Here is a 24,157-nt window from a genome sequence, read left to right on the forward strand (position 1 = left end):
GTAACCCTAGCCTAATCACAGAACAATTTACAATCACCAATTAACCTATTAACTGGTACGTTTTGGAATCTGGGAGGAAACCTGAGTGCCTGGAGAAAACCAACGCGTTCACAGGGAAGATGTACAAACTTCTTATAGATGCCTTCAAAATTGAACTGTGAAGTCCAGTATCCTGTGTAGCACAAACTGCTATGCCACTGTGGCGCCAACTGATATGGCTCTACAAAAAGTAACAGAATTAATCACTAGGATAATGTGCATTGGGGAATAAATATTGAACAAGACAATATCGCATCTGAAAGATAATGCTTCTGACAACACAGCACTCTTCTCAATATCAGAGTGGAAGCACAAGGCAGACCCTGCAGAGAGGTTTCACTTAGAGGTAAAAAAAAACTGAGCCCAGCTAGACACAAAAATTCTTATTGACTGAATGTTGAGGAAAAGATAAACAACTCTTAAAGATTCTGTCAGCTGGATGATTATGCTGCTGACTATAATTGCAATTAAATCCCTCAGGTCAGTTGAACAAATAGTGAGTTTGCACCATTCTTAACTCTATGTGTACAGTAAATTCATATTCAAGGACAGCAAGGATCAGAAAGTTGCTCTGCATGAATGCATAAATCCATAAGACCATAAGGCATAGAAACAGAATTAAGCCATTTGGACCACAGAGTCTAATCCGCCATTCCATCATGGCTGATTTATTATCCCTCTCAGCCCCTTTCTCCACTGACATAGCTAAAAGAGTCGAGGTGTGCTCTGCATCAACCTTCCATCTAGTGCTTTCAATTCTGCTAGGAGCAGTTTACCCTGGTCACATCTTGAGATGCCACAGTCCTCCAGTCGAGTGTTCCAGTCCATAGTGTAGCACCAGGGGCCAGCCAAATCATTGTCAGGGTTGCGGCAGTAATTAAGATCCAAGCCTTTCTCTGGGAATTGACTGGGCGAGTTTCTGTAAAGAGTGAAGTTCCAGTCATACATCAGCCCGATCCAACAAGTGCCATTAGAAATGCAGCGGAATAGTTAGGTCAAGTTAGCCAAGGAAACTCTGGACTTCTTTTTCAAGGATCATGGGAGCACAAGTTAATTCACCTATACATTTACATGTATAGTGGATTCTGGTTACTCAATGGTCACTTATTTGAAATAACTCTTAAAGAACAAAAACTAATTGAGAAAATTGCCAAGATTCTCTTTGTTTATTTGAGACACTATGCCACTAAATTGAGGCAGGAGACTGTTCCTGCCTCAATTTGGTGGCATAGTGTCCAAAATAAACAAAGGGAATCTTGGCAATTTTGGCAGGTTCTAACTAGCGTCAGTCAAGTGCACTTCTGTGGCTGTTAGGGAACAGTTTTCGAATAGTGTCAGTTGCACGTGTTTGTGTTCAAAAAGCAGTGATTTTTGTCACTGATAGTTGGCAAGAAATAAGCAGTAAGACAATTCAGAACAGTTTGGTTTACTGCAGTTTCAAGCATTCAGGCTTGGAGATGCAAGAAATGGCCGAGAGTGAAAATGAAACAATTTCACAACTTCAACAAGTTATGAACTATGAAGAATTTGAAGGTATCACCAATCATCTTGAATGTTACAATAAAAATGAAGATTTGGAGTATGCAATTGTTGATAACGTTATATGAATGTAGTCCATTATTTGCACTGATTTTCTTCATTACACTGGATGAGTTCCTCTGTCAATAACTATTAGGAATTATCACACAGTTTATAGTACTGTAGTACCATTGGTAGTGTTCTAATTTGTTCTGTTTTTCATTTTAAGTATATAATTTTGTCTTTTTTTGTCAGTTTGTCTTTTTTATACCTTTTCTCTTAACTATTTCTATGAAAATTCAGCTAATAGGGGCAGCCGCTTATTTGGGCCAAAAGGTACTGGTCCTGATGTGTCCCAATTAACCAGTATCCCCCGTGTATATATTGTATTTACACGTACTGGGAATTCGTTGTGGTGTGTTGGTCAGAGCGCAACGTGCAACACAAAACAACAACATTCAACAGTTATCAATAAAGAATGTTATAAAACATAAAGAAGTATATTAAAATAAGGCTTATAATGTTAGAGTTTAACAATGAATCAGGAATAAACTATGCATAAATAAATAAATATCAGTATTTACAATGTAAACAGTAACTCCTGTCTTTTCACCATCGTCATCATTTTGAGCATTCATATTATGTCCTTGAGGATTCACAAAATGATCTGTGGGGGGGCAGTGAGTGGGGTGGGGGGGTGACAGGTGTGGTTGTTTTCGGGCAATGATATAAAGGAGGTAGGACAACGCCTCAGCTCATGGGTGATCAATAGTCAGATGTAAATATTGTTTCTGTCCTTACACCATATGACAAGTCTTCTACAGCACGAGACTTCAATAATGAACTGGATAAGGTGAGGCCATCCACAACTCCGCTGTTGAGGAGTAATGTAGAATTGTAAGTCAGTTCTCTTACCTCCAGTCACCAGTTAGTGTGGACCAGGACTCAAACCGTACACTTTCTGGCTCACTTTTCCATTCAAACGATTCAAAGTACATTTATTACCGAAGTATGTATGCAGTATACAACCCCACAGACAGCCACAAAACAAAGAAAGCCATGGAACCCGATCGAAGAAAAACATCAGCACCCCACCCCACATGTGCAAAAGACAAATTTCTTATATTTTCAGTTTTCCATTCCCTGCAAAACTGAAAATACCAGAAATGTGCGTTAGTGGAAAAGCCCTGGCACAGTGGCCCTCTCACCTTACAGTGTGGTACCACTGAATTGTGGACCAAAGGAGTTCATCAAGAAGTACAGACCTGAATGCCAGCCCAGTGCCTGTGCTGATTCGGAATTGGTAAGAGTGGGGAAACTGGGATAAGAAATCAGGAGAGGGTTAGAGGTGTAGTCAGCAAGGCTCTACTGTTGTCACTGCATCTGTACCACCTGGTTTTGCATTTCTTTCAACAAACTTTTTTTTTTGTGACAACCTTAGGCTGAGACTGTTAGGCCCTGTAAGTGTGGTAAAACTGACTGAATCATGCCAAATCTGTCCTTTGTCTAAGTCCTAGACCAATCTGTCGTCTTTCAGCACATTCATAAAGTTTGGATCTTGATAGGGAGACCTCTACAGTGCCTGAACTAGAGGTGCAATGGCGTGTCAGGACATGGAGTATTGCAGATTTGTGTAACAGAGCGGAGGAGAGATTGGAAGGACAGTGAGAAGAAGAGGGTCCTTGTAATTACCAGCATCAGGCCAGAGTTGTAGCAAGCAAATCTTCAATCTCTATTACGTCCTCCCTACAGACCTAGACAATTAAAAGGCCATGGGAATTCAAGGAGAATAGTCAGTAAATGACAACACCACGGGGAAATACAACTTTTCCCCCATTACATGGTTGTAAATCACAGGAGCTTGCCTGAAAAATACAAACGTTTGTACTTCAAAGGCACAATGTTCTTAGGGTAAATGTTTCACTCCTTTCCAGGAATAGCTCCAAGGCATCCACTTGATGCCTTATAGAAAGATCTGCACTCATTAATGCATTGTTTACATAAGTCGACCCTGTGAACACATGCCTCAGTCCCAGGAAGATCTTCTGAACAATTTCTGCTCTCCTCTTTCTAGCACACCCTTTGTAACTGAGGTTAAAAATACCATCTCCTTAACCTGCACAAATGAATAAAATGTTACGGTTTTCAATGTCAAATCCACCAAGATCACTATGCTCCTGATTTCCATATATTCTTACAAGAGAATATTGGGCCTATCAAATCTATGCTGGTCCACAGAGCAATCAATCCCATTCTCTCTTTTATCTCCTATTCTCTCTCTTATGTCCATCAACTCCACTAGATACTACCACTCTCTTACACATAAAACCATAAAGACGTGGGAGCAGAATCAGACCATTCAACCCATCAAGGCTGCTGCACCATTCTATCCTGGCTGATTTATTATTAACCCCATTCTCCCACCTTTCCTCTTACCCTTTGATGCCCTTTCTAGTCAAGAACACTTTAAATATACCCAATGACCTGGCCTCTGGAGCTGTCTGTAACAATGAATTCCGCAGATTCATCACCCTCTGACTAAAGAAATTCCTCCTCATCTCCGTTTGAAAGGAATGTCCTTGCATTCTGAGGTTGTGCCCTCCCTCAGTAATGTTTATGCAAGCATTGCCAGGACTTGAGGGCCTGAGTTGGACAGGCCAAGACTTTATTCCTAAGAATGTAGAGGCTACGAGGTGACCTTACAAGATATCTAAAATGACGAAGAACATAGATAAAGTGAGTGCACTCAGTCTTTCCCCAGGGTTAGGAATACTGCCTGACCCACTGACTTCCACCAGCCCCTTTGTGTGTTTCTCCAGTGCAATTAGAAACACGCAAACAATGTTGTCTTTGCCAACCTGCACACCCTTAGGATATAGCAGAGCACTGACAGGAAACTGACATGGTCACACAGAGAGAACGTGCAAACTCCACACATACAGCACCGGAGGTCAGGATTGAACACAGCTGTGAGGAGCAATGCCACTGATAACAATTACGTTACAAAGCAGAAGAAAAGTAAAGGCCAAAGGAGTGCCAATTAATATCTCTACCTGTGCTCGTGAGGGACATTGGAGCTCCAGTGCTGGCAAGCTTTCCCACTTTTGGTCCTAGAGACAGTGCCCCTGTATGAGACTCCCTTGTTCACAATGCATTCTCGCATATAATCTGAAAAGACAACATCAAATGACACGAGGGAGAACGAGGTAAAACACACACTAATTAGATACAATTAGTAATGCTGCATCGAGATAACTACTAGTCATGATTATATTAAGATTGAATCTTCTGCATATCAAAGGGCAAGGACCTAAGGAGAGGGCAGATTTTAACCAGAACCATCCAGATACTCGGAGGATATTTAGATATTCCAGAGGGATAAGGAATTACTGCTGCCTAGTAACCTTAACTAAACTAGAGATTTTAACCTTGAATAGCTCAGGGCATAGACAGGGTGAAAGCATGTAACTTTTTCTTCTAGGAGAGGAGGGGATGATAAAACAAGAGAGCCTAAAGATCAGTGGTGGGTGAAAGATTTAAAAGGGATATTAGGGGTGGCATCTTCATGCATAGGGTGGCACATATTCGGAATGAACTGCCAGAAATAGTGGTTGAGAAGGACACATTAGCAATGTTTGAAAAGCCATCTAGTTATGTACTGAACCGTACTGGATGGATTGTGAGAATGTGGCAAGTACGCACATGGCCTAGAGATCTCGCGGCGAATCAACCAGACCTCATACACATGGATGGCTCTCTCTTTCGGTGTGGGCTTTTGAATACACGTGTTTTTTCATCTCGGCGGCCCCAAGTTGACTCAGTAAATACATTAAATCCTCCTACTCCGTGTCATATTTGCCCTGTACATATGTAGCAAGTATATACATAGGAGAGGCCTAGAGGGTTATAGGCCAAACGCAGACAGACAGATGGGATTTGCACTCTGGACATAGTCAGCATGAACAAGCTGAGCTGAAGGTGTTTTCATGCTGCATGACTTTCTGACTCTATGACAGTCTTGTCTGCTGTTAGTCAAAGGCTGTGCTGGTACATTGAAGCAGTCTGTTTTGACGAACGGATTAATGATGACTGAGCTTGGCTTGACAAACATGTCATCCATACACTGCAGCGTGGCTGTTGAGGGTGGGGTGTCTTTGGTGTATTTCTTTGACGTAGAAGCAATTTCTTGCATATACAGGTTTCCCCCGGCATCCGAAAGTAGAGCGTTCCTATGAAACGGTTCGTAAGCCGGAAGGTCATAAAGCAAAGACGCAATTACCATTTATTTATATGGGAAAAATTTGTGAGCGTTTGCAGACCCAAAAATAACCTACCAAATCATGCCAAATAACACATAAAACCTAAAATAACAGTAACATATAGTAAAAGCAGGAATGATATGATAAATACACAGCCTGTATAAAGTAGAAATACTTTTCCACAATCATTGCCTGCACTGTTCTCCATAGCGAAAATCTCACGCAAGCACTACCAACAGAAAATCTCACACAAGCGCCGTCGGCAAAAACACGGCGCAAGTGCTCTCCAGTAACCTTTAATAGTCATAATCATAGTCATATTCATACTTTATTGATCCCGGGGGAAACTGGTTTTCGTTACAGTTGCACCATAAATAATAAATAGTGATAGAACCATAAATAGTTAAATAGTAATATGTAAATTATGCCTGTAAATTATGAAATAAGTCCAGGACCAGCCTATCGGCTCAGGGTGGCTGACCCTCCAAGGGAGCAGTTGACTATTTGGCAACTATGAAGCTGCCAAATCATACCAATTAACACCTAAAAATACACAGCCTATATAAAGTAGAAATAATGTATGCACAGTGTAGTATCACTTACGGAAATCGGGAAGACATCGAGCACACTGATGATGGTGTGTTAGGCTGAGTCGTCGGAGGTTGGGGTGGTGCAGTGGCCCCCACCCTCCGGGCAGTGAACCGATACCGATCCGTGAAGAATGTAGTGGTACAGCGGTAGCTGGGACACACCCAGCACATCTTTAAGAAAAAAGCCAAAATAAACAAGCTAATTAATTAGGTAACACACATCAAAGTTGCTGGTGAACGCAGCAGGCCAGGCAGCATCTCTAGGAAGAGGTGCAGTCGATGTTTCAGGCCGAGACCCTTCGTCAGTTAATTAGGTGCTGCCCGGCATGTAAATGTTGGCCCAGATCAGAGGCGACGAAATCGGCAATCACCTCTGATCTGGGCCGACAGTTACGTGCCGGGCGGCACCTAATTAATTAGCTTGCTTATTTCAGCTTTTTTCTTAAAGATGTGTTGGGTGTCTCCCGGCTACCGCTGAATTCTTTGCGACCCGGCTACCACTGCAGTCTCCGCGAATCGGTATCTGTCCGCGGCCCGGGGGTTGGGATGGTGGGACACTGGGGTGTCATCTCATCGTCGATCAGGGCAGGCAGGTCATCTTCTTCTATGTCTGCCTGCCTCGATGTAGAAGGTCGAGGTTCGTCGTCTGATGTGGAAGGCTTGCTTGACTGCTTAGCCTCACGCATTTTTCTGCCATACAGTTCTTTGTAAGCACTCAAACCATCCTGCAAATATGCCCTAAACCGACGTACCCTTTCAAAATTAAAGTTGTACTTTATCATTGTAGCGAAAATCTCACGCAGTTGCTTCACATTCAGTTCCTGGATGACTTCACTTTCGGTCTGTTCGCGACTACATTCAGTTTTGATTGTTATCCTTTCCTCTTCCAATTTCATCAGCTCTTCATCTATCAGTTCTTGGTCATGGGATGCCAAAACCTCTTCAACATCATCTTCGTCAACTTTCACAAGTCAAACTCACTTTGTCCTTACTTTGTTCACCACGATCGAAACGTTTAATTATGTCTAGTTTTACGCTAAGTGTAACACCCTTACGAGCTCTTTCAGGCTCTTCCGATACCTCAGAACTCACCTTGCAAACGGCTGCTCACAGGCTTGTGTTTAAGCAATGCCGGCGACAATGCAGTTCCGAATCCGGGGGAGAGTGGCTGCTTGGGGCACGCGCTGATTTTTTTTCGTGCACTGCTTTTTCTGTGCGCTGCCTTTTCTCATATCAGTGAAAACGCCTTCTGTTAGCGAAAACAGGTAACTATTGTAGGTCTTTCGTAACAGTAAGGTTTCATAAAGCGAACGTTCGAAAAGCAGGGGACACCTGTAGTCCAAAAAGACAATCTGTTCCAGTCAGAGGAACAGTATTTGTCTAGGCTGTCAGGCCTGCTCAGAAGACGTGGGGAAATAGACCTCAGCTCACAGCCTAGATGGATATTATTTCAGTGACGTATGTTAGAACAGATGAACCGATGAACCAACCCTTCCAGGACACAAGCTGATCATGATCATACAGCATCCCTCCAGCAAAGCCCAGAAGCAGGTACTGTCTCTTATCTGATGGACAATGAGGCTTTCATCAGGGATAGCTGTGTGCTGTATGATAGGTCAATGTAGTACCATTGGTGTGACTCCACTGACCTCAATATTAGAAAGGCAAAAATTGCTTGAAGACTGACATTGCTATATTATTCACTGAGAGAGAATCATTGCTGTGGTGCCATGGGTCATGTTTACTAGTTCTCTTTATCATTCCAACACGGTTGTTATGGAGAATAAACTCTCAGAATCAAACGTCCATCAGTCACCACACTGGCTTCACTCTGTTACGTACCCCGTAACTGGGTTGCCAAACCAGCAGAAATGGACCACTTAGCTGGAGTCTGGATTACTGGAACTAAGAAAGTTTTATTAAAGAAATAGGTAACACAGTACTCTAATCGTAAGGATATAAATGCAACAGGTTAGCAATGATAAAACACACATGTACACAGAACTAGGATAATAGGAATCAGTCAAGCTCTATCGCAGTCTAGGGGTAAAATGATCAGTCTCAGTGACTTAGAGTTCAGTTCAGCTGAGTACAGTTCGCAGTAATCACTGTTGTGCCGTTGGAGAGAGAGTGAATGCAAATTTTGATTCAAACAGACCTTTGATGTTCCTTGCAGTTAGCTTTCGGGCGAGCCCTTTTTAATGTCTTCTGAGGTCACCGACTGTGACCCCTCCGTTCCGGATACGATCGTTCTTCCGCGGTGAACCCGGCACCCAGGCAAGGGCGAATACACACACCAGGTTCCCACCGATCGTACCTTTTCACCCTGTGCATCTATGGTTGGTCCCACGATCAGACCTCCAAACTCCCACCAACCTGTGGGGGGGCACACCGCACTTCTACGGTCTCGTTATCTCGTGATCTCGTGGTGTCTGTTGTGCCTTAGCGAACCTGTTCCTTTTATCCCCCTGCTGGGGTATCGCCTGTCCATCAAACTTCAAACAGTTCAGGTTCAAAGCAACCGGTCTGTCAATATTCGGAACTGTGTCTCTTTTCGTTAATCTCTCTCCTCTCTCAGTAACATTTTGAACGCTTCTCCCTTTATCTCTCTTATCTCTCTCATCAGCATCAATCTTCTGATAACTTGGTTTTTCATCACACCTCTACCCTTCAAAGGATTTTAGATCCTTTAAAAATTATAGGCATGAATACATTATTAGATACACACTAATATACAGGGTCATCAGCTATTCGGCTAATACAGAGAACTTTAAGTTGTCAACACCTTGACAGACAGTCAGCAATCACATTTTCCGTTCCTTTTATATGTTTTATTTTTATATCAAATTCCTGTAGCACCAGGCTCCAACTTAGCAATCTTTTGTTTTTATCTTTCATAGTGGCCAAAAACACTAATGGGTTGTGATCAGTGTAAATTACCAGTGGTTTCCGTGCCGGACAAAGATAACAAGGGTCGTCCCACATAAACTTAGCATTCTTTGGCAAGAGCTTAGTAAGAGGGAGGGTAATATTCGCAAAGTTTTTGCAAAGCTTCCGATAGTACCCCACCATCTCCAAGAACCTTCTCAGGGCTCTCTTGTCTGTTGGGGTGGGGACTTCAGAGATAGCCCACACCTTAGCCTGCATCTGGTGCAAAGGTACTGCTTTAGTCCCTTTCCCAATGTCTTTTATCACACTGACCTCCCCAGTCTCGGTCTCTGAACTAAAGTCTAAAACACTCCTTAAGATCAGTGACTGACAAGCTCCCGTGTCTCTTCAGATCCTCACTGGAACTGGGTTTGACCCCTCCTTCACCGACACCAATCCTGCTGAAATAAACTTCTCGCGCCCTTCCTGAACTTTATCAGACCTCTTCTCCCCTAGCGGTGTGTTTGCCGGCTCAATACAGCCAGTGGGAGTCGTTTTTCCCTTCCCCGTCTCCTTCTTTGGGGCGAAGCACCTGGACGCAAAGTGACCGGCTTTCCCACAATTATAGCATACGACCCAAGGAGACTTCCTACCAAACTGCTTTCTGTCTACCTTATCCCTCTCACTAGCACCCAGCTTACTTTCAGACTTTTCTGGCGGACTCTCCCTGCCCTCTTGACTACCCTTCTGGTGGCCTTTACTCGGGGTAAACTCCGCTTTGTGTGTTAACGCCTATTCATCCGCTAACTTAGCAGTTGCGGCTAAAGTGTCCGCCTCTTTCTCATCTAGGTAGGGTCTCGTACCTTCAGGGACACAACCTTTAAACTGCTCAATCAGGATTAGCTGTAGCAGTCTGTCATAAACCCCACTGACCCCTTTCGAGGCGCACCAACGCTCACAATATATCTGCATCTCACTGGCAAACTCTAAGTACGTGCAGCCCCACTGCTTCCTCGCATTCCGGAACCTCTGGCGGTATGCCTCCGGGACCAACTCATAAATCCTGAGCATTGCCTCTTTCACCACATCATACCTCTGGGCATCTTCTGCGGAGAAGGCCGAGTAAGCTTGTTGAGCCTTCCCTTTAAGTACGCTCTGAAGCAAAACAGCCCACTTATCCCTTGGCCAGTCCTGACTTGCAGCAACTTTTTCAAAATGGAGAAAGTACCAATCAACATCAGCCTCCTCAAATGGGGGAACCAGCCTAACCTCCTGGGTCGCCCTGAATACTCCACCTTGGTTCGGCATGGGCCCCTGCGCTAGCGTCATCTTTAACTTCTCCAGCTCAAATCCCCTTTCCCTCTGTTTCTCTCTGCTTCTCGCTCTAACTGCCTGTCCCGGAACTCGTGCTCGAGTCTCAATTTTTCAATCTGCAGCTGTACTGCTTCTCCACCAGGTTTGCCCATAGATACCACCTCCAGCTCCCCTTGGGGAAACACACCTTTAGATACATAGTGTCTATGATAGCTCTGTGCATCTCCGCTCTCCTCATTGTCGACTTCCCCTTAGAAAGATTCAACCATTTGGCTACAGTTGCCAATTCTGATTTCCTGGCATCCTCTAATGCCTCCAAGTTTGGCACCTTTAGAAATTCCTCAATCTCCATTTCTGCTGTTTGCTTTTTCTTTCTTTCAGGAATTTTAACCCAATCAATTTACCCAGTCCCAAATTTAGCGTTCAAGATCGCGGACGAGAACCCCACTTATGTTATGTACCCTGTAACTGCTTTGCCAAACCAGCAGAAATGGACCACTTAGCTGGAGTCTGGATTACTGGAACTAAGAAAGTTTTATTAAAGAAATAAGTAACACAGTACTCTAATCGTAAGGATATAAATGCAACAGGTTAGCAATGATAAAACACACATGTACACAGATCTAGGATAATAGGAATCAGTCAAGCTCTATCGCAGTCTAGGGGTAAAATGATCAGCCTCAAGTGATGCAGAGTTCAGTTCAGCTGAGTACAGTTCACAGTAATCGCTGTTGTGCCGTTGGAGAGAGTGAGAGCGAATGCAAATTTCGATTCAAACAGACCTTTGATGTTCCTCGCAGTTAGCTTTCGGGCGAGCCCTTTTTAATGTCTTCTGAGGTCACCAACTGTGACCCCTCCATTCCGGATACAATCGTTCTTCCGCTGTGAACCTGGCACCCAGGCAAAGGCGGACACACACACCAGGTTCCCGCCGATCGTACCTTTTCACCTTGTGCGTCTATGGTCGGTCCCACGATCAGACCTCCAAACTCCCACCAACTTGTGGGGGGGCACACCGCACTTCCAGGGTCTCGTGATCTCGTGGTGTCTGTCGTGCCTTAGCAAACCTGTTCCTTTTATCCCCCTGCTGGGGTTTCGCCTGACCATCAAACTTCAAACAGTTCAGGTTTAAAGCAACCCATCTGTCAATACTCGGAACTGTGTCTCTTTTCATTAATCTCTCTCCTCTCTCATTAACATTTTGAATGCTTCTCCCTTTGTCTCTCTTATCTCTCTCATCAGCATCAATCTTCTGATAACTTGGTTTTTCGTCACAACTCTAATGCTGGGTTATCCTTAAAGGGCAGTCAGGCACTCATTACTACTCTGCTTCCCCAGTTCTGTACCCATTACCAGGTCACCTTTAAACACAGCCTTAAAATATCATTGTACTGCATTCACTTCTTGGAAATAAGCACAATATTCTATTGCTGCCTTTCAGCCACAAACAGGCAAACTCCAATTTTGAAAAGGAAGATAATTCTTTAAACAAGTCTTATGATGTTTCCTCTGGAATTAACTGATTCAATAGAGGTATTGACAATAGCTTCAGACTGACTTTAAGGTTATGAAACATCTTGCTAGTTCCAATCATACTGTTGAAGTTGTTCTTATAATTGTATCTATTCAATCAATTGACTCTGCTATGCCCCTTTAAGTATCATTGCTGATGGAAAAGTATCAGGATAATGAGACTGCCCCAGCCAGCAGGGATACTGGCATAGTACTTACAACAGTATGAGAGGCCCACATTACTATGAATCCATGCTGTTTATTTCCAGTAGCCATCAAGAGAAGCCCATAGAAAATAGCAACTATGAGGCAGATAAACCTTTTATCACATCCTTTTTTATTTTGGTGGTCTATCTATTAAACATCTGATACAGTGATTCTACACTTATGACCAGAGGTCACAAACTAGGTGACAGAATCCCTATGTTCAGCTTGTTGACACATTTGCAATTTTAAATTAATCTTTCAGAGATATTTGCTTGTGAGGGGAATGGAGGGATGGTATGCATTGTCTGAGCTGCCACATGAAGTTTCTTTTCAGGTGCTAACAAATAGTTCCTCCAGAACAGGTGCCCCAACCTGAAGTCCACGGACCCCTTGCTTTATGGTCGATAGCGTAGAAAAGGTTGTGACCCCCTGCTCTGGCGTGTGGAAGTTGCAGCACGGCAAGAGTTAAGGTAATGCCCAGGCAAGGATAGTTCTCAGTCACCTCAGGCTAGAAAAGCCTTTGATGAGCATAGCTTCTTTGAATTTGAACACATACATTAATTTGAACATAGACGTTTTATGCAGAACATCTGGAGTACTTGCAGAAGGAGGTATTGACAGAAAGAGAGAAATGAGAATAAACTGTGAAGGAGTCTGAGTTTGTTTGCTGGAAGGGTGAAATACAAAAATAGACGAGTAGATGAATCCTGCAGAAAGAGTAGAGAAAGTAAACAAAAGTTAGAGAAGGGAAAGGCAGAAGAAGAACATCAAAGGATAACAGTGTCTACTTTGGTGTTTAAGGAGAAAGCAATGGCACCAGAGTCTGAGGGTGGACTAGATGACTATAACCTACTCTAACCCTGACTCTCCCAAGCACCTCCAGAATTCACAGTGAGGCCTGTGCCCTGCCACAGTCGGAGGCCCCCTGTAGTATTATGGGAGACGGTAGGTGGAGGGCTGCAGAGGGGATGAGTGCTATGTTGATTTAAATGTACCCTGAACTAATCCAGTAGAAGCTTTAAGGAAGTGTTTCCCTTGTACTGTGTATTGGTATAAGAATCACAGTACTGTACAAAAAGCAGATGAGAATGTTAATGGACATGTGGAATGCAGACAAAGTGTACTTCAAAATTATTCCAGATTAGCCTTAGAGGCAGGGTCAACCGTCTCATGTTACTGTAAATGAGTTACAGCCCATGTTAAAGGAAATGTGTATGTTATTTGTGTGAGATGAGAAGAGTTCAGTAAAATAGTGAGTATTTTACAATATTGCCAGAGGTAATTACAACATCGAAGGATTAAAACTATTAAGAGAAATGAGGACAAAATACTTGTGTGAGCACTAGAGACTCCCTGGGCTGCTCTCTGAGTAATACTGTACATAGTTCAAAAAAATTGAGACAGCTGCCCTATTTTGAATGTTATTTTAATGTGTAGTTCTGTTTTAGATTTGACTAAAATGACAGTGACCAAGTCTTGGCTAATCATTATCAGTTTAACCTTCTGCTTACAATTTCACTGTAAACTTGGTTTTAACATTACCTACATTTGACTCACATGTGACTGGTATTATTTTTGCTTCAAACAGCTTAGTTATATTTAGATAATGCTACTCCAAAAGTATCTTTTCATTGCTCTTTGATTCATGTCAACAAACATGGGGATGGGATTAGGAAATGTAAGTGAAGAGGAGGGATTTGCTAGACTCGTTTGTTATTACTAACATGACAGAATAGGCAAGGGATAAGAAAGTAATTTCTCATTCAAAATGTGGTGGTGGATGGGCAAGTTTGGAATTCACTGCAATTCTCACACCTTCAGGAAACAAATGTATATTTTGTAAGAGGAGAAAAAAAGACCCACCTTTCTTCTCGTACAGATCAACATGGTTGTGTCTTTTTCGCACTGTGCTTGCAGTGTGACTGGTCCAGGGCAGAAGTTGACACTCCTTGTTCTGCAAGTCATAATTAAAGGACCTAAGTGAAAAAGAGAGCATTTTTTTAAACTATTCAATCACTTGGTCTGTACTTGTTGACATTCCAAACTGTCCCTGAATGTTAGCCCATTCAAAGGGCCGTAGATATAAATAAACTGGATTGGTGAAGTGGCAGTTTCCTTCCTTAAAAAACCTCTGTGAATCTTTTCTTTCCATGTAATGCCAAATGCAAAACATAAGTTCAAGTTTATTGTCATTCAATCATATGCATGTATACCGCCAACCAAGACAACGTTCCTCTGAACCAAGGTGCACAACAGAGTACATATAACTCACATTCAACATATAAAGTAATATTACCATAAATAAATTAACAAATAACATATATTCCAGAATACTGACATTTAGCATAAGATGCATTTACAACACTAGTTAAAACGTGAACAGTATAATGCTAGTGGCACTTCATATACAATGAGACCTGCATGGTGGCAGGGAGTTCAGTAGTCTCACAGCCTGGGAGAAGAAACTGTTTCCTATCCCAACAGTCCTTATCCTAATGCTATGGTACCTCCTGCCTGATAATAGGGATTAAAGAGATTGTGGGACGGATAGGAGGGATCCTTCACAAATTCCATCATGGCTCTTCACTATCCACCTCAACCCCATTCTCCTTTCTTCTCCCCATAACTTTTGATGCCATGACTAATCAAGGACCTACCAATCTCTGTTTTAAATGTACCCAGTGACTTGGCCTCCACTGTTGTCTGTGGCAATGAATTCCACAAGATCTCACTGGATGGAAAGGTCATGTCAGAGAAATTTACTATCGCCAACTAGACTTAAGCAAAGACCCAGACCCCGGTATTTGGTTTAATTACTTTATTAAGTGATCACGGAGAGCCCACTAAGAGACTCTGCTAAAGAGAGCACAAGCATGGTCTTTTAGAGGTTAAAATACATGCAGTTCAGCAGTTTTCAGAGGTCTAGAGTTCCTGCTTAGACCTTATCGACAAGGTTCAGGCTGCTTCCATACCTTACACAAAATTAGACCTAGTGTTCTCATGTACGCAATGAGTTCCCCATTAATTAGAAGAAACCAAGCCGTTAGTCACTTAGACTTGAAGACCAACGGTTCCTCCCCATTGATTATAAGAAACCCAGATACTAGTCGTGTAGACTTGAGGGCTAAGGGTTCCTCCTGACACACTACATCCATGTGTTATCAGTCCCTCATCACCAACAAGACGTGGTACTTCTGGGTGTTACCATTTCTTCATTTCTGTCAGGATTTATCGCTAATTAGTATGAGTAGACAGACCCCATCTGCTCTCACCCTGCTGTTATCATGATTTTATTTACCCTTAATTCTCAGACTTAATTTTCTTCCACAGGTTATGTTAATTTTTTCTCAACTCAGCTTTTCCTCTTCTGAGCTTTTTTTGTGGGCTGCCTTATGATTGCTTGACCTCTCGTTGAGATCTTATGGAATTGGTGGGATAACCAAGAGCTTTTGCTATCACAGTCCACCAATCCCACTGAAAGTGTACCCACATACCAACGAGACAGACTTTATGGTAAAACATCTCAGGTAGTTTCATAACACAGAGGTCATCTACTAACAGCGCTTTGGGTGGTTCTTTGAAAGACATATTCAATCCATCTCACTTCGCTGCTCTGATATCAAAGTCTTTGAAAAATCTCCTTTTCCATTGGAATTGGTAGTGGTTTATTATTGTCCCATATACCAATATACGGTGAAAGGCTTGTCTTCACACGGTTCATACCGATCAGATCATTACACAATGTACTTGGATAGTACAAGGTAAAATAATAATGAAGTAGAATGCCTGTAACAGCTAGAGAGAAAGTACAGTGCAGGTAAACAATAACGTTTAATGAGGTAGATTGTGAGGTCAAGGGTCCAACAGGTACCAGGAAACTATTTAGTAGTCTTACTGTATTACAGCATGATAGAAACTGTCATTGAGCCTTGCGGTACGTGCTTTCAGGCTTTTGTATCTTTCACCCAATGGAGGAGGGGAGAAGAAAGGATGTCCGGGGGTGGTGGGGTCTTTAATTATACTGGCTGTTTTACCGAAGCAGTGGGAAATGAAGGGGAGGTTGGTTTTTGTGATGTCCTCATTTCACTGCAGTTTCTTGCAGTCACACGTAAAGCAGTTACCATGAACACAGATAGAGTCTGTCCTTTATTTGCCCCTTCACAAACCCACATTCAGACAGATAAGCTGTCAGCAAATCACATCAGGAGTTATTAGAGAAAGGGGAGGAAGGGTTAAAGAGGGAATTCCATATCTTATGTTTTTGGGTGTTAAAGGAACCACCACCAGTATTGGTGAAAAGGAAAGAATTGCCAATGGGCCAGAGATCTCAAAGGGTTAATGAACTCATGATATCGTAGAAAAGAGAATAGTTAGACCAATGAGGAAATGATCCACCTTTCTTTTGTTTTGAAAAAGAGGGCAAGAGTAGTTAGTTCAAAATATCGCCACACCAGTAACTCATGTAATTCAGCAAGCAATAGTGGGTGAATAACATGTGAGAGTTAGAAATTGGCCTGTAGAACTTGGGCAAAACTCAAGGTTGGAAGACATGTAAAGGACTTTAGGGTTTTACATTTTCAGAAGTTTCTAATTTTGTTTGAATTTTCAACGTGCAACACAGGCAGCATTAGCTGTGCCACTGCCAGCAGCCTATGTAGCCGAATATCACCCACACCCAACCTTCCTCTAGGTAAACCTACATGCAAGCCTCATGGGCTGAAACAGTTGTCCAGGTCAGGGGATGTATACCTGCTGCAAACTGAGGTCAGAGGTGAGCTCCAAGCCTCAAACCCTAGAAATTGAAATTCCTAATCCAAAAGTGGGAAACTCAGCTCTGTCTCCAGAGATTCTATTTTTATCACAGTAAACTTTATTGTAAATTAAACAATAAAGTTGGGATGTTATATTGAGTAACACACACTAAATAGTGGAGGAACTTAACAGGTCAGGCAGCATCTATGGAGGAGACTAAACATGCAACATTTAAATAGGCTGAGACCCTTCATAAGGACTGGAAAGGAACAGGAAGATGGCAGAATAAGAAGGTGGGGGAGGGAAAGGAGTACAAGCTGAAAGGTGATAGGTGAAAAAGGGGAATGGTAGGTGGATGGGGAGGGGGGTTGAAGTGAGAAGCTGGGAGGTGATAGGCAGAAAAAGTAAAGGGCTGAAGAAGAAAGAATCTAATAAGGGAGGAGAGTAAACTATGGAAGAAAGGAAAGGAGGAAGGGCATCAGAGGGATGTGATGGGCAGGTGAGGAGAATAGAAGGGGTAAGAGGGAAGCCAGTTTGGATAAGACTCAGGAGGGAGATCAGTGGGGAAGAGCGAATGGACAAGGGAGTCACAGAGAGAATGTGGGGAAATTACTATGAAGTTGTATAAGGCATTGGTGAAGCTTAATTTGGAGTATTGTGTGTTGTTTTGATTACTTTCCTACAGGAAATACATCAATAAGATTGATAGAGTACAGAGAAAATTTACAAGGATATTACTGGGACCTAAGGGTTTGAGTTATAGGGAAAGCTTGAATAGGTTAGGACATTATTCCCTGGTGCATAGAAGAATGAGCATAGGTTTGATAGAGGCATATAAAATTATGAAGAGTATAAATAGGGTAAATGCAACCAGGTTTTTTTCTACTGAGGTTGGGTGGGACTAGTACTAGAGGTCATAGGTTAAGGGTGAAAGGTGAAATAAATATCTAATAGGAACTTGAGGTGGAATCTTCTTCATTCAGAGGGTGGAGAGATGGTGGAACAAGTTGCCAACAGAAGTGGTGGATGTGGGTTTGATTTCAACGTTTAAGTGGTATGTACATGGATGGAGGGTATGGAGGGCTATGGTCCAGGAGTGGGTCGATGGGACTAGGCAGAATAATTGTTTGGCATGGACTAGATGGGCTGAAGGGCCTGTTTCTGTGCAGTAGTGCTCTATGACTCTGACTCTGTACACTGGTAAATTGGAGAGGGTTTGCAGAGAGGCTTGTACCTGCACTGAAGCTCACTGGTACACTGGCCTGCACATTGTTCCTCTGACATAGGTACCGCCTCTATGCGAATCGATCCAAACTGAAGCTGCACTCCCTTGGAACGGTGGTAATCATTCAGAGGACTCCGCTGCCCTGGAAAAGAGGATATATTCTTCAGCCTTATCAGAAATTGCTTGCCAATCAAGGGCTGAAAGGGAAAAGAAACATCAACACTCTAAATTGGAATCACCTTTAATCTCAGATTAAAGGTAATGCAGACGTCAGGACCAGTGAAAAAGCATGGCTGCTGGCAGTGCCAGTGTCTAAATTATCAACATAAACACTTCATCACTGAAAATGAAAGGCAAGAAAAGACCACTTACAGTCCAGTGATTGTAAGAGCATGAGGAATATAAGCAGGAGTATGTATTCAGTTCTTGTGCCAGCTCTATCATTTCATAACGCCGCAGCTGAACTTTTGCCTCAGGACTGTTCTCCGACACTAATCCCGTTGTCATGCCCTTCGCAGTGAGAAAATCTATTGTTCAGTCTTAAATATACTGAGAGACTAAACCTCCACAGTATTAATTAAGGTATTATCTACAGGATCACTACAGTCACATAGATTTGATAGCATTAGGGTACAATGTGGGATAAGACTGCACTCCACTCCATCCGCACGCACTGCCGTCCACTCTGTCCGCTCCAATCCCAACCTTACCATCAAACCGCAGACAAAGGAGATGCTGTTGTGGTGCGGCGAATTGACCCCCATCATGCTGAGGCCAGGCGGCAACTCTCAGACACATCCTCTTACTTACCCCTTGAAAAGGACTGCACTCAGGACCATCAACCAACATCATCATCTCTGGAGAGCTCCCATCCACTGTCACCAACTGCATAGTTCTCGTATCCAAACTGTTCCATTCTACTTCCTACCCAAGATCCACAAACCTGACTGTCGGGGTAGGCCCATCGTTTCTGCCAGCTCCTGCCTCATTGAACTGCCGCATACCTGGACTCCATTCTATCCCCCTTGGATCAGTTCCTTTCCATTTACATCCATGGCACTTCACATGCTCTTGATGTCTTCAACAACTTGCAGTTCACTGGCCCTGATTGCCTCACTTTCACCATGGATGCCCAGTCCCTATACATTTCTACCCCCCCCATCAAGAAAATCTTAAAAGCTCTCCGCTTCTTTCCCCTCCATCACCACCTGCATCTGTCTGGTGGAACTGATCCTCACACTCAACAATTTCTCTTTCAGCTCCAAGCCCAAGGTGTAGTCATGGGCACCCGCATGTCCCCAACTATGCCTGTCTTTTTGTTGGCTACATGGAACAGCCCATGTTCCAAGCTTTCACTGTTCATGGTCCCCAATTCTTCATCCACTACATCAATGACTGCATTGGTGCTGCTCCATGCACCCATGCTGAGCTTGTCAATTTCATCAACTTTTCTTCCAACTTCCACCCTGTCCTTAAATACACTTGGTACATTTCTGACACCACTCTTCCCTTTCTCAATCTCTCTATCTCCATCTCTGGAGTCAAACTGTCCACCAACATCTTTTATAAACCTACCAATTCCCATGGCTATCTTGATTATACCTCTTTCCACCCTGTCTACTGTAAAAATCCTTTCTCTCAGTTTCTTCGTCTCCACTGCACCTGTTCCCAGGATGAGGCTTTCCTTTCAGGACATTAGAGATGTCCTCCTTCTTCAAAGAACAGGGTTTCCCTTCCTCCACCATTGATGCTGCCCACCCGCATTTTCTCTATTCCCTGGACCCCATCTTTCCGCCGCCTTAACAGGGTTAGAGTTCTTCATGCCACCCTGTGAGGCCCCGCATCCAACACATCATTCTCCACAACTTCTGTTATCTTCCATGGTGTTCTACCACCAAACACATCTTTACCTTCCTCCCATTCACTACTTTCTGTAAGGATCTCCATGATCCATTCATCCCTCCCCATTAATCACTCTCCTGCCACCTACACTTGCAAGTGGAAGAAGTGCTGCAGCTGCCCATTTATCTCCTCCCACACCTCTATTCAGGGCAACACTTCACCTGCAAGTTTGTTGGGAGTCATCTACTGTATCCACTGCTTCCTCTACATCAGTGAAACCTGACGTATATTGGGAGACCACTTTGTCGAGCACCTTTGCTCCATCCGCAACAAGCAGGATTTCTTGGTGGCCAACCATTTTAATTCCAATCCTCATTCCCATTCTGCCACGTCGGTTCATGGCCTCCTCTACTGCACTTTCAGGTTGGAGGAGCAACACCTGATATAGTATTCTGTCTGTGTAACCTCTAACCTGATGGCATGAATATCAATTTTTCTAACTTCTGGTAATTTTTCCCCCTCTCCTCCCCTCTTCTTCCATTCCCCACTCTGGCTCAACACTTACCTCTTTTCTTCTCCTCATCTGTGTATCACCCCCCCCCCCGGTGCCCCTACTCTTTCCCTTTCCCCCAGGGTCCACTCTCCTCTCCTATGAGATTCCTTCTTCTTCTGCCCTTTACCTTTTGCACATATTATCTGCCAGCTTCACACTTCATCTCCTCTCTACCATCCACCTACTTCACTTATCACCTTCTAACTTGTACTGCTTCCCCTCCTTTCACCTTCTTACTCTAGCTTATTTCGCCTTTCCTTTCCAGACCTGATGAAGGCTCTCTAACAGAATGTCAATTGTTTGCTCCTTCCCATATTTGCTGCGTGGCCCGCTGAGTTCCTCCGGCAATTTGTCTGTGTTACTCTGGATTTCCAGAATCTGCAGAATCTCCTGTGTAAACATCAAAACAAGCACCATTCCTCTTTCCCACTCCAACCCCAAGACAGGCCGTCTTCTTTGGCTCCATCCTCCTAGTGGATTAGCAGATATCGGGCCTTTCACGTTGACTGGAGTACTGCGCAGAAGCAACAGGAGCATTCCCATGCAGGTCTGACAAAGATTTTTGACGCGAAAGCCAGTTTCTATAAAGGAAAGGTACCGCTTAGCAGAGCGGTCATCATGGGAGTGGTCGTCGTCAGAGTAGTCTGAGGCAGAGTAGTAAGGTTTTGGCTCAACAAGGCATCTGCGAGAACAGACAGAAGCAAGGCAAGTAGGTAAGTTCATTCTTTACTTTTTTAAATTTTGAGAGAATAGGGGGTATTGTCTACAGAGCCAGTGTTCTGTTCTGGGCGTCAGATGTGGAATTTTCCAGGAGACTCCCAGTCTCCCCGATGGCCATATCTGCGCCAGGTGCATTGAGCTGCAGCTCCTTAGAGACCGTGTTAGGAAACTGGAGCTGCAGCTCGCTGACCTTCAGCTTGTTAGGGAAAGTGAAGCAGTGATAGACAGGAACTACACTTAGACAGGAGGTGGTACACTTTGGAAGGACAAACTCCAAGGCAGAGTACAAAGTAAATGGCAGGATACTTAGTAGTGTGGAGGAGCAGAGGGATCTGGGGGGTACATGTCCACAGATCCCTGAAAGTTGCCTCACAGGTAGATAGGGTAGTTAAGAAAGCTTATGGGGTGTTAGCTTTCGTAAGTCGAGGGATAGAGTTTAAGAGTTGCAAGGTAATGATGCAGCTCTATAAAACTCTGGTTAGGCCACACTTGGAGCACTGTGTCCAGTTCTGGTCGCCTCACTATAGGAAGGATGTGGAAACATTGGAAAGGGTACAGGGGAGATTTACCAGGATGCTGCCTGGTTTAGAGAGTATGCATTATAATCAGAGATTAAGGGAACTAGGACTTTACTCTTTGGAGAGGAGGATGAGAGGAGACATGATAGAGATATATAAGATATTAAGAGGAATAGATAGAGTGGACAGCCAGCGCCTCTTCCCCAGGGCACCACTGCTCAATGCAAGAGAACATGGCTTTAAGGTAAGGGGTGGGAAGTTCAAGGGGGATATTAGAGGAAGGTTTTTTTACTCAGAGAGTGGTTGGTGCGTGGAATGCACTGCCTAAGTCAGTGGCGGAGACAGATACACTAGTGAAATTTAAGAGACTACTAGATAGGTATATGGAGGAATTTAAGGCGGGGGGTTATATGGGTGGCAGGGTTTGAGGGTCGGCACAACATTGTGGGCCGAAGGGCCTGTACTGTGAACACAAAATAATCTGCAGATGCTGTAAAAGATCAAAGCAACACTTTCAGTACACTGGATGAACTCAGTAGGTCAGGCAGCATCAGTCAGAAACGATGAGTTGACGTTTCGGGCCAGAACCCTTCGTCAGGACTGAAGAATGAAAGATGGGGAAGGATTTGAAGAACGCTTGTAGCTTCAGTTGATAGACCAGTAATTTGAAAGACAAAAGGGTCAGGGAGGGGAAGCATTGACGTCATAGCCCTGAAAACAATGGGTGGTAGAAGAAGGAGGCGGAACCATGAGGGAGCTGGGGGAGGAGGTAGAGTGAAATAGGGATAGAGGAAGGGAGGGGGAGGGAATTACCGGAAGTTGGAGAATTCTATGTTCATATCAAGGGGCTGGAGACTATCTAGACGGTATAAGAGGTGTTGCTCCTCCAACCTGAGTTTAGCCTCATCATGGCAGTAGAGGAGGCCATGTATGGACATATCTGAATGGGAATGGGAAGCAGAGTTGAAGTGGGTGGCTACTGGGTGATCCTGTCTGTTGCGGCGGACAGAGTGGAGGTGCTCGACGAAGCAGTCCCCCAATCTGCGTCGGGTTTCACTGATGTAGAGGAGGCCGCACCGAGAGCACCAGATGCAATAGATGACCCCCAACAGACTCACAAGTGAAGTGTTGTCTCACCTGTAAGGACTGTTCCATTTCCCACACTTCGGCCCTCACCCCATCCTCCCGCAACCACAACAGGGACAGACTTCCCCTTGTCCTCACCTACCAACCCACCAGCCTCCGGATCCAGCACATTATCCTCCGCAACTTCCACCACCTTCAACAGGACCCCACCACTAAGTACATCTTTCCCTCCCCACCCCTCTCCGCTTTCCACAGGGATCGGTCCCTCCGTGACTCCCTTATCCACACGTCCATCTCCACTGATCTCCCACCTGGCACTTATCCCTGTAAGTGTAAGTGCTACACCTGTCCCTACACCTCATCTCTTGCAACCATTCAAGGCCCCAAACAGTCCTTCCAGGTGAGACAACACTTCACTTGTGAGTCTGTTGGGGTCATCTATTGCATCCGGTGCTCCCGGTGCGGCCTCCTCTACATCAGTGAAACCCGACGCAGATTGGGGGACCGCTTCGTCAAGCACCTCCACTCTGTCCGCCACAACAGACAGGATCTCCCGGTAGCCACCCACTTCAACTCTGCTTCCCATTCCCATTCAGATATGTCCATACATGGCCTCCTCTACTGCCATGATGAGGCTAAACTCAGGTTGGAGGAGCAACACCTCATATACCATCTAGGTAGTCTCCAGCCCCTTGATATGAACACAGAATTCTCCAACTTCTGGTAATTCCCTCCCCCTTCCTTCCTCTATCCCTATTTCACTCTACCCCCCTCCCCCAGCTCCCTCATGGTTCCGCCTCCTTCTACTACCACCCATTGTTTTCAGGGCTATGACGTCAATGCTTCCCCTCCCCGACCCTTTTGTCTTTCAAATTACTGGTTTTTCAACTGACGCTACAAACATTCTTCAAATCCTTCCCCATCTTTCATTCTTCAGTCCTGACGAAGGGTTTCGGCCCGAAACGTCGACTCATCGTTTCTGACTGATGCTGCCCGACCTGCTGAGTTCATCCAGCGTACTGAAAGGGCCTGTACTGTGCTGTACCATTCTATGTTCTATGTTTTACAGGGAGGTAGTCACCCCAAGCCTACAGCAGACTACTGTGAGGTGGGGGGTGGGGGGAGGGAGAGATGACCTACCTGGGGTAAGCAAC

General features: G+C 44.1%; 1 protein-coding gene across 1 annotated transcript in view; it reads right to left on the reverse strand.

Moving 5' to 3' along the window:
* The window catches only part of mst1 (macrophage stimulating 1), a 91,275-nt gene that overhangs the window by 54,709 nt on the left and 12,409 nt on the right, over window positions 1–24,157 (reverse strand). The window contains exons 2-5 of the mRNA XM_072280138.1: window positions 18,294–18,426; window positions 14,171–14,283; window positions 4,611–4,725; window positions 816–958 (exon numbers count right to left, since the gene is read on the reverse strand). Of these exons, the coding sequence (XP_072136239.1) occupies window positions 816–958; window positions 4,611–4,725; window positions 14,171–14,283; window positions 18,294–18,426 (504 nt within the window). The remainder of the gene's footprint in view (window positions 1–815; window positions 959–4,610; window positions 4,726–14,170; window positions 14,284–18,293; window positions 18,427–24,157) is intronic.

The sequence above is a fragment of the Mobula birostris genome, chromosome 16 (assembly GCF_030028105.1).
Source record: "Mobula birostris isolate sMobBir1 chromosome 16, sMobBir1.hap1, whole genome shotgun sequence".
NCBI classification, from domain to species: Eukaryota; Metazoa; Chordata; class Chondrichthyes; order Myliobatiformes; family Myliobatidae; genus Mobula; species Mobula birostris.